The sequence below is a fragment of the Podarcis melisellensis genome (assembly GCF_964234715.1).
Source record: "Podarcis melisellensis genome assembly, chromosome: 5".
Classification (NCBI taxonomy): Eukaryota; Metazoa; Chordata; class Lepidosauria; order Squamata; family Lacertidae; genus Podarcis; species Podarcis melisellensis.
The window spans coordinates 57223944-57236325 of NC_138537.1; the positions used below are offsets into that span (position 1 = coordinate 57223944).

Below are 12382 nucleotides of genomic sequence, written 5' to 3' on the forward strand. Positions count from 1 at the left end.
CTCCTGACTAGCTCTTTTCTGCTTCAGCTTACAAATTCCATCCCCCAATGAAATGTCTTTGGAGATACCCATTAGATGTGTTCTGAGGTGAGCCAACTTCTCTAGTTCAAATAGATGTTAGGGTGCTCATCCAACTGGATGATGCAATTGGCAGTCCTGCCTAAGGTGTTATATATCATCAGTAATGATGCTTCAAACTGCTTGCATTTGTTGCTATTATAATTATTGTAAAGGACATTGTGTGCCTGTTCGGCGTGTTATTCCCCACCCCTTATTCGGCTAATCAGATACCTTATTTAGATTTTCTTAAAGCAATCGTCTAAGCCCCATTTAACAACATGACCAAGTATTTTCTGAATTGAAAGATCCTCGTAGGGCAACAGATCATTACACATGGCCTAATATGAGAGATCTCAAACTGTTAAAAGCCAATCAAGCTGAAAAACAGTGGTCGTATATCTTGTTGTGAGCTTTAACAAATCTATGACCCATTGATTTCTACAGTAATAAAATGAAATATTTGCTGTGTGCTGATTATTTACGCTTGTTCTATTTAATTGTAGTTTGAAAATGAGATCATCACAAAGCTGGATCATGAAGTAGAAGGAGGCAGAGGAGATGAACAGTATAAAGTGTTATTTGACAAAATGTAAGTGTTGCTTTAGCAGTGCGATTTGTCTTAGAACATAGTCGAGAGAGATACCAATAAGATTATAATGAACTTTGGAGCCTAGGAATAATTAAAATATGTTAATGATACAAAATATTTAAAATTACACCTTAGTCAAGTGCCTGCCCCCGAGTGTGATTAACAATGTTTTTGTAATTATATTTTCAGTCTCCTGGAACACTGTAGAAAACATAAGTACCTTGCCAAAAATGGTGAAAATTTTGTTAAACTTGTGGTTCGCTTGATGGAGAGACTTCTGGATTACAGAACCATTATGCATGATGAAAACAAGGAAAACCGCATGAGCTGTACTGTCAATGTGCTGGTGAGTGAGAAGAAATGAACTGGCTTAATTTAGAGTGGCTGCTGAATTTGTAAATGTAACAGTGGGGTCTTGCTAGGAAACATACCTTTTATTATTTTAGCAAGTTAAGAACAACAACCACAACCAATTTTAAAGCGAAACGTCATGAAATTAGATGCACATAGTCTAATAGGAAAAATAGAACTGTTATGATGTTTGACCAAAGCTATTCATTTAAAAAAAAGAAATCAAATGCAGATTTGCACAATTTTACAGTCAGTGTGGCCCAAGTGTTCAGAAATTCAGATAAATATGAAAGCTTTTATCTAAGGATGAGGACGCGAGATGAACTTAGGTGTTCAGAAAAGTTTGATAATCAAAGTTAAGATCATTGGGCTTCCTCACGACATACTTGATGCTTTAATAAGCTTAGGAATACTTGCAGAATATGCAACTTACTGTTTAAAACTATATCTCTGATTGGTATTTGTACTGCATGAGTGTACTGTTGGTAAACTGAGCTATCGTTTAAGAGGCTATCCACCTAATTATTTAACTTTTGTGTCAGTAGTAGTGCTATTACTTAATTTGGGGAGGGGAGAGAGTCCTTGGAAGTAGCTATTGATTATGAGCTGTAGAGTGAAATGTGGATTGCTTTTAGAAGAGACTGCCTGCTTTTCTGAATAGAATTAGAGTGACAAGATTCTGCCTGTTGGAAACTTTACAGGATTTTTTTTTTTTTAAAAAGGCACTAGGATTGCTTCCATTGCTTTTTCAAAAGTTATAAAGGAAATTAGAGCAATTTATCAAACTGGAAAAGTTTAAGAGGTTTATTTTTCTAGCTCTTCTCTATAACTTGTATTTGTTGCGTTACCTCTATTTTCAATTCCCCAGATCCTCACTTCTGAAGTGTATTAATTCATTTGCAGCATGGGTTTGCTGTCATAATCCATCTAAGTACACTGCAAATACAAGGAAAAGAAGATCCGGTGATAAAATCTAACTTCAGTAAAATAGCCTGGTTATTAAAAAATGACAAGAGTCATGTGGCTCCTTTAAAGTGTGTGGGCTTTTTAGAGCTACAGGCTACTTTGTTAGATACACGAAGAGGAATCTTCATAGGCTTATGTACAGTACAGAAGAAACATCAGTGCATGCAAAGGATACAGCGAGCAGGTGGACATGAGGCTTTACTAAGTTGGTCTGTTAGCAAATTGTGTCTCAAATGAGAGATAACGTATTTTTGGCTCTATAAGACTCACCAGACCACAAGACGCACCTAGTTTTTGAAGGAGGAAAATGAGAAAAAAATATATTCTGAATTTCAGAAGCCAGAACTGCAAGAGGGATCGCTGTGCAGCGAAAGCAGCGATCCCTCTTGCTGTTCTGGCTTCTGGGATAGCTGCGCAGCCTGCATTCGCTCCATAAGACGCACACACATTTCCCCTTACTTTTTAGGAGGGAAAAAGTGAGTCTTATAGAGCAAAAAATGCGTACTTCATAATGACACTATTGGGGGGTTTTCTTCCAAGGCAATTTCCACCTTCAGGATTGTTATTTTCCGTAAGAGTAGCCCATTGTTGGAGTTACTATAGCATAAAGTATACTTCACTTTCAGATTTCACTCTGAATTCCATCTCAGTCTGTCGAGCTTGAAAACGTTCATCAAGTTCTTGCTATATTGAAAGTAAGAAGGTGTGACAACAGGAGAAACATGCATTCTTTTTATTAAGTGAATTATTCCTTACCAAATTAAGCATGCAAAGTGCTCTGTTATTTTCTTTCTCATTAATCCTCACAACAGTCCTGTCAAGTTGTTTTTTTAAAAAAAATCCAGTACTTAAGAAAGTATTAGATTCAAGAATGTATGATTTATTACCAAAACTACTTTGAAATTTGAAATTTCATTTTAGCACATTATGTTGTTTTGTACATTAGAAAGCCGAGAAAAGCTAATGGTGTATGACTTGAAAATGCCCTACCCTGAAAATACTGAATCTCTGCAGTGAAATGTAAAGTACTATTTGCAGATTTCACAGTTATAAGAATGTATGAGCTCCTTTAACCAGGAGCAAGTTTCATGTCACAGTTTGAGGCTAATGTTACGTGGCTATGAGTTTCTAATGTAATAAATATGCCTAATATATGTATGGCTCACTGACAAATCTCTAATGTCTTTTCTTTTCTTGTTCCAGAATTTCTACAAAGAGATTGAAAGAGAAGAAATGTACATAAGGTTTGTAAACCTAACTTTATTAGACATTGTGTTTCTTATAAAGCAAGAGGGCTGTGGGATTGCACTAATAAAAGGAACAGATAATCTGTTCTGCTCACATGAGTCTGTAAGATTAATTAAATGTGTTCTTTCGTTCATATGCCCAATATACAATTTGCATTTCTGACTGTTCCTGCAATCTTCAAAACTGAGTCTGTGTTCTGTTAAGAGAAATGCTAGAAATGTGGTGTGGCTCCTCTTGTTTTTTTTATAATTAGGTTGATTCTTAAATGTTTAAATATTTAGGATATTGTATATTTTAGGTATATATAGATGTCTAGTCTATTGCTTCCACACCACTTTTCTCCAGAATGGAATCATTTGTTCGCTTAAGGTTGTATCCCACATGAATCATACTTAGAGTAGACCCATTAAAATTGATGGACATAACTTAGGTCCATTACTTTCAATAGGTCTGTTATGAATAAAACTTACCTTTTAACAGAGAATCCAAGCATTAGTGATTAGTTGCTTCCCTGTCTTGTATATTTGTCTTCTCATTTTCCCCGCCCCAACCAGGGTTTTTTTGTAATTAAAACACAGCTGTACTGGATAAAACGTGAATTTACGTTTCTCCCTTCTACCAGCCTTTTAAGTAGCTATTTTTCCTCTTTCTCCTCTTCTTTCATAGACACTGTTGCTTCTCGCATGCTGGCCCTTTTATTTTATTTTGTGTCCCCCCCCCCCCACTGAAATTGTTTCTGTTCGTTGCTTAGGGGTGCAGGGGGGTGTTTTAATTACTTGTTTTCTCTTTTCAGCTAGACTGATTGCTCATTAATTTTTATTGTACTTTTTATTGTCCCAACTGCATTCTCCCATTCTCTGGTGGGTAGCAAAATCTTGTATCCCCAGGATAGGCTACTAATTACCAAAAGGTTTTTTATACCATCTGACTACATTCCTTTGAGCAAATCTTCAGAAAGGTATAGAACATATTTGAGATAAAGCCTTTTATGCATTCGTAGTTTCCATTTTGACCATGCATACATTAAGAGCAATTTTAGTGATTTTTAAAAAATAGATTTCTTTCCCCTTTAACAGTACATGTCTTTAACTATGCATGTCTGCTCAGAAGTAAGTTTCATTGAGTTCACTGGGACATATTTCCAGGGAAGAGTGTATAGGATTGTAGCCGTAGCTGTGGTAGCAATTTAGCTATGGAGTCCCCAGTGGTTTTCTTGGAGGGCTTCTTGAAACAACAAATTAACTGCCCATTTTAGGAAAGACACACATTTATACCAACATCATAACTTTTTTGTTGCATATCTCCAGACACCAAGCTATCAAAAAAGAGTTTCAGTTTTATAGACACTGAAGTTACAACCTTATAAAATGCACGAGTACATTATTGTTGTTTGTTGAGTTTCTTGACACGCTGTGTGCTACATACTGATCGGATGAAATAAAATAGGAGTTTTAAAGTACATCAGTTATATGTTGTTCTATTTGAGCATAGGAATCATAACTGCTAAGCCCTTTGACCTTGTTTTATGACATTACTGAGAATTTATTTTAATTTTTTACTTGTAGGTATTTGTACAAGCTTTGTGACCTGCACAAAGAATGTGATAACTACACTGAAGCTGCCTACACTTTACTGCTGCATGCAAAGCTGCTTAAGGTATAATAGTTCAAATGTACTGTCTTTAAGCATTTGTTTTGCAAGCTGCAAGATCGCTGAGTCTGAAACACTCCCTTGTAAAATGCACTAAATGATTCAGAAAAGTTGAAAGCTTAGGTCTAGAACTGCAGCATTTTTGTGGGACAAACAAAATATGAATGCGGATTGTTAGTCAAGGTGTGCTTTGTCACCTGCCTCCTACCAGCACTGTATAACATTTGAAGGGTCGGGGTTGGTGAGGAATCTTCCCATACAGTTCTCAATGTTGATGAGATTCAGAACTAGAGAACTTACTGTTTTTCTAAGTCAAAGTACTAAGGAGAATTTGGAGTTGCCTGAGGGGTTGAAACAAGGGAAGAAAGTGGGGGGGGGGACACAGTTTTTGAGATTGAATATTTAGCTTAAAATAGGACTATTGGACACAGTGGAACTGACTTCTGAGTAAGCATGTAGGATTGTACCGTGAAACTAGGGAACTGTCTAACCATAGTCGTAGGAGGAGGATTTGAGTGCAGGAACCTTTTCTGCTCCATAGAAAACAACTGAGATGTCGCCTGTGTTAGGAAGCCTTGAATATACTTGCAGTCATGCTTCCGTCATGGTGTTTTGTTGCGCCAATAGTGGTTTAGTCATGCCGGCCACATGACCCAGAAAGCTGTCTGTGGACAAACAACCAGCTCCCTCAGCCTGAAAAGCAAGACAAGCGCCATACCCCATAATCGCTTCTGACTGGACTTAACCATCTAGGGTCCTTTTCCTTTTTTATTTTTATTATTAATAATTAATCACCTTCTATGCAGTTGTCTCTAGCCAATATACAATAAAATGGACAAAAAGGTTTTTAAAAAAGACCCTCCCACAAACAACAATAACCAGATACATTTAAAACAAAACTAAAACCATACAAAATAGACTCTCAAGGCAAATACCCATTTATTCTGCTGGGAAAGCCTATTAGAACAAAAGTATCTTCAGTTGTTTCCAAAAAGTAAAGGTAGTAGGTGCCTGTTGTTATCTCGGCAGGAATGCTCTTCCACATAACAATAAAAACCCTGCTTCAAGTTACTGCTGAGTTGTCTTCTGAGATCTTTGGAACTTGAAACAGCAATTCTCCCACAGATTACAGCGATCCACTGAGTATGCAAGGAAAATGTTGGTATTTCAAGTCACCTGCTCCTGAACTGTATAGGACCTTATATGTTAGTACGAACAACTTGAACTGGTAGCAGATTAGCAGCCAATGCAAATCTTACAAACAGGGTGTTACATGCTTCCAGTAGTTTGTTCCCACATGCAACTCAGCTGCTGAATTCGACACCAATTGCAGCCTCCGGACCAGCCTCCAAGAGTAGCTCTACACAGGGTGTGTTGCAGTAATCTAAGCAAGAGGTTACCAAACCATGGACAACTGTGGTCAAGCTATATTGATCCAGGAAGCTGGATCCTGACCAAAAATATAATAAACATTATACATCATCAATAAATCACTATTGGCCGTATCTTCATTTGCAGAACTATACAATAAACAAATTCATAATACTAAAAACACCTCTGACCTATTAGATCTCTGGTGGTAGACAAACTTTTCCGCATGTCTTCTGATACGATAACTTAAATATGAAACAGCCCATTCTCTTATCTACTGCTTAATTCAGAGAACTCAATATCTTTTTAATACTGAATTCATCAGCAGAAGGGGAGCGAGATAATTTTCAGAGATTCCTCCCTAAAAGATGCTCTAAACAGACCCTCAACCATCCAAACCAAATTTTGATGCAGTACAGATGCCTGCAGAATCACCAGAAAATTTCTCCTTCCTCCACTATGCTGCCTGATGTCTTGTGGAGCCGTATTGAAGCAGAGGAGGTTTCTAGTTAAGCTAGATATGTTCTGTTAAGACAAAATAATTACTTTTTCCAATCCTTTTTGCATTGTACATTCATGGGACAAGCACAATATGTTTCAATTGTAGCAGTATATTTCTGTAAATTCTTTTTTTCACTTCTATTTTTTTTAAAATGCAATGAATTGAGAAAAACACATTGAACAGCATAACTTGCTTTTAAAAAGTTTTTCCTCCATAAGGGGATTTTTCCAGTAAATACATTTTGAGTTCTTTAAAGAAGTGATAGTTATCTCTAACTATTTTGCTCTGAGGAGTTTGCATGTGCTTAGGCAGAAAATTGAATCACAGTAGGTATATGTTATTCCCTTGCCCAAATAATACTTTGACTAGATTTGTTCAGACATTTTTCTCCACAGCAAGGTGCCTTTGTGTAGCATTGTCCCGTCTAGATTTCTAAAGAATTCCAAACCCCCAGTGGTCTAAGCACCGCTAAGACAGCCTTACAGAACTAACACAGCCTTATAAATTACCTATGTGCACAGACTTTGGTATTTGATAAGATACCATATAATACTGGATCAGGATGTAGACATGGAGAAATAAGCAAACGGACCTTGGTTTACGAACTTAATCCATTCCAGAAGTCCATTCTTAAACCAAAGTATGCTTTCCCATAGCAGCGTGGGACTCAATTTACAAATGGAACACACTTGACAGGAAGCAAACATATTCTCATTTTCGAAGGCAAATTTCACAAACCAAAACACCTACTTCCGGGTTTGCAGCGTTCTTAATCCAAGTTGTTCATAAACTTAAGCTGTTCTTGAACCAAGGTACCACTGTAGTTGGAATGCAGTATCGAAGATTATGTTTCTTTACGTTCCCAAATGCCATAGCTCAGTTAGTAGATCATCTGCCTTGTCCTAGGTTCAGTCTCAGACCTCTCTAGATAAGACTATCTGTGAGTCACTGAAAGTCAATATCTTTTTTATTTTTTAAAATAATTTTTATTCACCGGCCAATCAAATCAAATTAAATCACATCACATAAATTCCGAATTACAAAGCCGAATTTAAAATTTTGTTGGGGGGACCCATATTTCAAGATCCGAAGGGGGATTCTGATCATCATCTTGCTACTGCGTTAATGTCCAAATCAATCCAAATCAGTCCAAACAGAGTTCATAATTCTATCCAGTCTTATCTTGCTGTTTCCACATCACATCTTGTTCATATATTTTCTCTTTTTTCTTTATTATCTCTTCTGATAGTCTCCTTAAGCCGATAAACACCAATAATAATCCTGTGTGAATTTTCCGTTCTTCCAATCCTCAAATCGAGATGGTTTCCATATATCATCACCTTCATAGATAACATCGCTCTTTCCATCATTGATCTCGTAAAACTGTCACTCTTAAGTCCCTCTGAGGAGTTTCACCCACAATATATAAACAGCTCTATTTCTCTCTTTCTCCTCCCAGACTCAAGACCTCCAACAGAACTTCCCAATATGGCGACGGCATTTTTAACTGCATCATTCCAAAGCTCTTATACATTCCACGCTCTTCTTAAAACATGCTTTGGTTCGAAAGTTTATCTCCACAAAGCCTTAAATCCACAGCTTAAGTCCTTAAAATGACAATTCTGACTCGTGAGGGGAAGGGATTCTTGTTTAATCACATAAGGAAAGAAAGGAAAGTTTCCCCCCCCCCTCCCGCATCAGTCATTTGCCATACCGTATCTTGGCGTATCTTCTCATGTTTTATTATTGTCTTGTTTTATCCGAGATCTCTTCTGTTAGCAGTCTTTACTCCCCCTCCGTCCTTGAAATATGTGCATTCCTTCATCCAAATTGTTTCTTTTGAAGTTCTTGCAGCTAGTGGCGCGGATCAGGGACGGCGTCCAGGAGTGCCGGAATCCCACAGGAGGGCTTTGTGCCTAGTGCCCCCATCCCCACAAATTTGGGGGTGGTATAGGGCACAGCAGGCAAGGGCAGTCCCCCCCCACCATCCTGGGGGGGGGATAGGGAGGCTAATTACTCCCATCATAGCCTCCAAATTACCTCGTGTGGGTCGGAGAGATGTTATTGTTGGCCATCTTCTGATGCGCCCCCTAGTCGCCCCCCGCCACTGACAGTCAATATCAACAGTACTGAGCTAGTCTGACAGCTTGCTATGTTTCTGTGCTCAGTTGGCCCTTTGAATGTGAATCTCTCAGGATCCCTTTTGGTTGGGTTCCAGTTAAACAAAGACATCTCGTGATGAGGTAGTTGTGAAATAAGCAGTTGTAGGGTTTGCTTGTCCTTGGCATATTTTGGAATTTTGGGACCCTTGGAAGGCAGAAAACAGAAACAAAGAAAAACGTAATATTCATTGAAATTTTTTGCAAAATTGGAGAAGAAACTGTGCTGAGTCAGAACAAGCTCCATTGGTGGCATTGCCTAGTATTGAAAAGCTATAGTAAATGATACTGTGCATCTTTAGGCAATATTCCATACTTCTACTTGTTTGGAACAACTGATTGATTTCCAAAAGAATAGCTCTAGACAGAAAATTAAAGGAATAGAAACATATGCCATTCAGTTGTAACAAAGAAGTATAGATGTAGAACATTGTCCTACAAAACATTAGATCAGGTTTTCAGACTACTAGGCCTTCCAAAAAAATAGTTGTAAACAGAAGGTTAAAGGTGTAAATGCATAACTTCAGCACAGTAGTCTCTTGAATCTTGAAATTAGCAAGCCATTCTATGGGAACAGAACCAAACATTTGGCAATATTGGAGTGTGCTGTAGAATATTGAATTATGAAGCAGAAGCCCCCTTTCTAACTCATCAATATTTCTAGATGGTAGTGAAAGTAATTTTCTGATGGGGATAATGTTATGTGCAACATGCCCTTGTATAATTCATTTCAAAAATAGCTGGTATGAACACTGGTAGCCACTGATTTATTTTGATACTTCTAGAAGAAAATATTTAAGGGGGGAAATTAAAGGTACAAAGATTTAGTATAGGACAAACAGGATGCATGGGGGGGGGATGAATAGATAGCAGCCCAAGCCTGTTAATATAGCAGTAGAAAAAGTGTAGAGCATATTTGTAGGACCTATACAAAGACATTTTCAAGTTTATATACTCATATTTTGTGAAATTGATTTGTAAGTCTTTTATTTAAAAGAGAGAGAGAAAATGTCAATGATATTCAGGTGACACTTAAAGGATAAAGCTGTCACTGAAGAGCTTTTATTAACAGTGTGTGCAGTTTTTTAAATTGCTAATGAGAGGTACAATGTGCAGGGAAAGAAATCATGAAGATAGGCAGCCTAACCCTTTGCGAGTTTAGTACAGTTTAGTACAGTTTAGTCCCTTCTGAGTTTAGTACAGTTTACTCCCAACTAAGCATCCATAAGATTGGGATCCAATGATGACCCCATGCACCTTTACAGGGAATTGTATTCTGTATATTAACCTTGAGGAGTGTTGTGCAAGCGAAGCTTTCATTATTTTTAAGTGGCTGGTTGGCTCCACATTTCAAAATTTGTTTGTTTGTCTACTCATGTATATCCCACCCTTCCTCCCAAGAGTAAACCCAGGATCGATTCAAACATAAAATAATAAAACATTTTAAAACTATGAAATCCAGGCATAAGTGAAACAACAGCAGTTAAAAACCCACAGTACAAGAGTTGTGCAAAGGTTGCCAGATAAAAATGTTTTGATTTTCTACTCCAAAATGGTCAGGATGGGGGACTGCCTGATTTCTCCCAGTGGGATATCAATAAACAGGGTACCACCACTGAAAGTGCCCCGTCTTCTGTCACCATCCTCTTTGTCTCTCCATCTGATGAGGACAAGTTTACATTCTCCTCCAGATTACGGCAGGTACAGTCACTTGGGCCATTTAAAGCTTAGTACGCAAGTACTGACCCCTTGAATCTGGCCCATAGCTCACATGCAGGCAAGTCAGTGCTTTGAGGATTGAAGTGATATGAACCTCTAGGCAAATAGCAGAAAATTAAATAAAAGTCACTTTATTCTGTTTCAATGGCTTTCCGTTACAAATTTGAATTATAAACCAGATATGTTAAGCACATCATTTTCCAAGCAGAGGAATTGAAAAGTAAGACATGGCAAGTTTTAAAATATAGCAGTATATTTCATACATAGAACATTAGGCCAAATCATGTTCTCTTCCTGAATTCCTCTCTTTATTTAATTGAGGCTACAACACAATACTTCTATCATGCATAGAAGTGTAATGAATTTCAATTTTATAATGATTCTACTGCTGCCTTATAAAATTTCAAAATCAAGATAAGTTTCTTAATTTGCTGCTGTTAATTACTTGAAGTTAGATACCTGGAAAAATAACAGCTTTCTCCTTGCTGAATGTAAGACTTAATTAAAAAGTAAAAAGAGCATTAGCTCTAACCTATAAATCAGACAGGCTTGCTGTGTTTAAAATAGTATAGTGTTATTCCATTGCTGATTTTAAAATAATGCAGGATCTTTTTCAAGTAGGATAAAAGCACCACCACTCTCCCCTCCCCCCAATTACACAAACACACCATTATTGAAGTCTACAGAAGTTTGATTCTGTTAACTGTGGTCAGTGATTTCTTTTTCTAGTAACTGAATGGCATATATTACTCACTATGCCTTTGACAGTTTTTTCAACTTGTGGTGGCCGGAGCCATTTGCAAAGCTCTGATGACAAGAACGTTCCATGTTGATGAGCCCCTTCTGTAATTCCATCCGTAACTTTTTTCTTTCCTCTGTACGCCCACATTACATCTGCCTCTTTTCCTTTTGCATCTTACAGTTCTTTATACTCATATTGACATCACTCAGTGCTGCAGGCTCTTTTGCAATGTAAAACTGAGTGCACTGAGCAAGAATGCAAGGTCATTTTAATTGAAAGAGCTTTTTATTTAGTCCCTGCTCTGGTAGGTAAAGTCTTTTCTGGTCTGTGGTTGATCAGTTAACCTGAATGTATGAAGAGCGGTTGGTTGGTTGGTTGGTTGCAAAAGTGGGTGATAACTCCAAGGTGTCAACACTGATGTCATATTTTCCACCCACAAAACAACTTACGAACCCATCACATGGGCTTGTTTAAAATAGAGCACAATTATGGGTACATCATTTACCTGTTATTTCCTTCTTTTTCTCCATGGTTTAATTTAGTGGTCAGAAGAACCATGCGCAGCGCATCTTACACAGAGGGATGGATACCAGGCGGCCACACAAGGACAACTAAAAGATCAGCTCTATCAAGAAATTATCCATTATTTTGACAAGGGCAAGGTAATAAGGAAGCATGTTCCATTGCTTTTACTGCAAAATTGCAAGCTACAAATGTGCCAAAATGACAAAGAAAGAATTCATCAAATGACCTTCCGTGAGCTCTTAAGTTGAGATTTGCAAAGTTTGTAAAGAAACTGGAAGCTAGAGCCTAATTACGATGACAGGAGATACATAAAACATTGAATAAACAGAAAGGGCATAGATTAGTGTGCAATTTACCAGGAAGGAAAGGCACATCTTATTCTAAAGGGATTTATGGATGATAAGCTGATACTGGTAAAAACAATGAGAGTTTAAGGCAGGGGGCAGAGTAAGATGGCATGACCAATTAGCCATCTAATTGGCAGCTCCTATTATAGTTGC

The 12382-nt window shown here is 37.6% G+C and overlaps 1 protein-coding gene across 4 annotated transcripts in view; it reads left to right on the forward strand.

The window, feature by feature from the left end:
* DOCK1 (dedicator of cytokinesis 1) overlaps positions 1–12382 on the forward strand; it is a 383360-nt gene that overhangs the window by 319734 nt on the left and 51244 nt on the right. For all 4 annotated transcript variants that reach the window (XM_081912599.1, XM_081912601.1, XM_081912600.1 and 1 more), the window contains exons 34-38: positions 564–649; positions 839–995; positions 3170–3210; positions 4780–4870; positions 11900–12019. In XM_081912599.1, coding sequence (XP_081768725.1) covers positions 564–649; positions 839–995; positions 3170–3210; positions 4780–4870; positions 11900–12019 — 495 coding nt within the window. The remainder of the gene's footprint in view (positions 1–563; positions 650–838; positions 996–3169; positions 3211–4779; positions 4871–11899; positions 12020–12382) is intronic.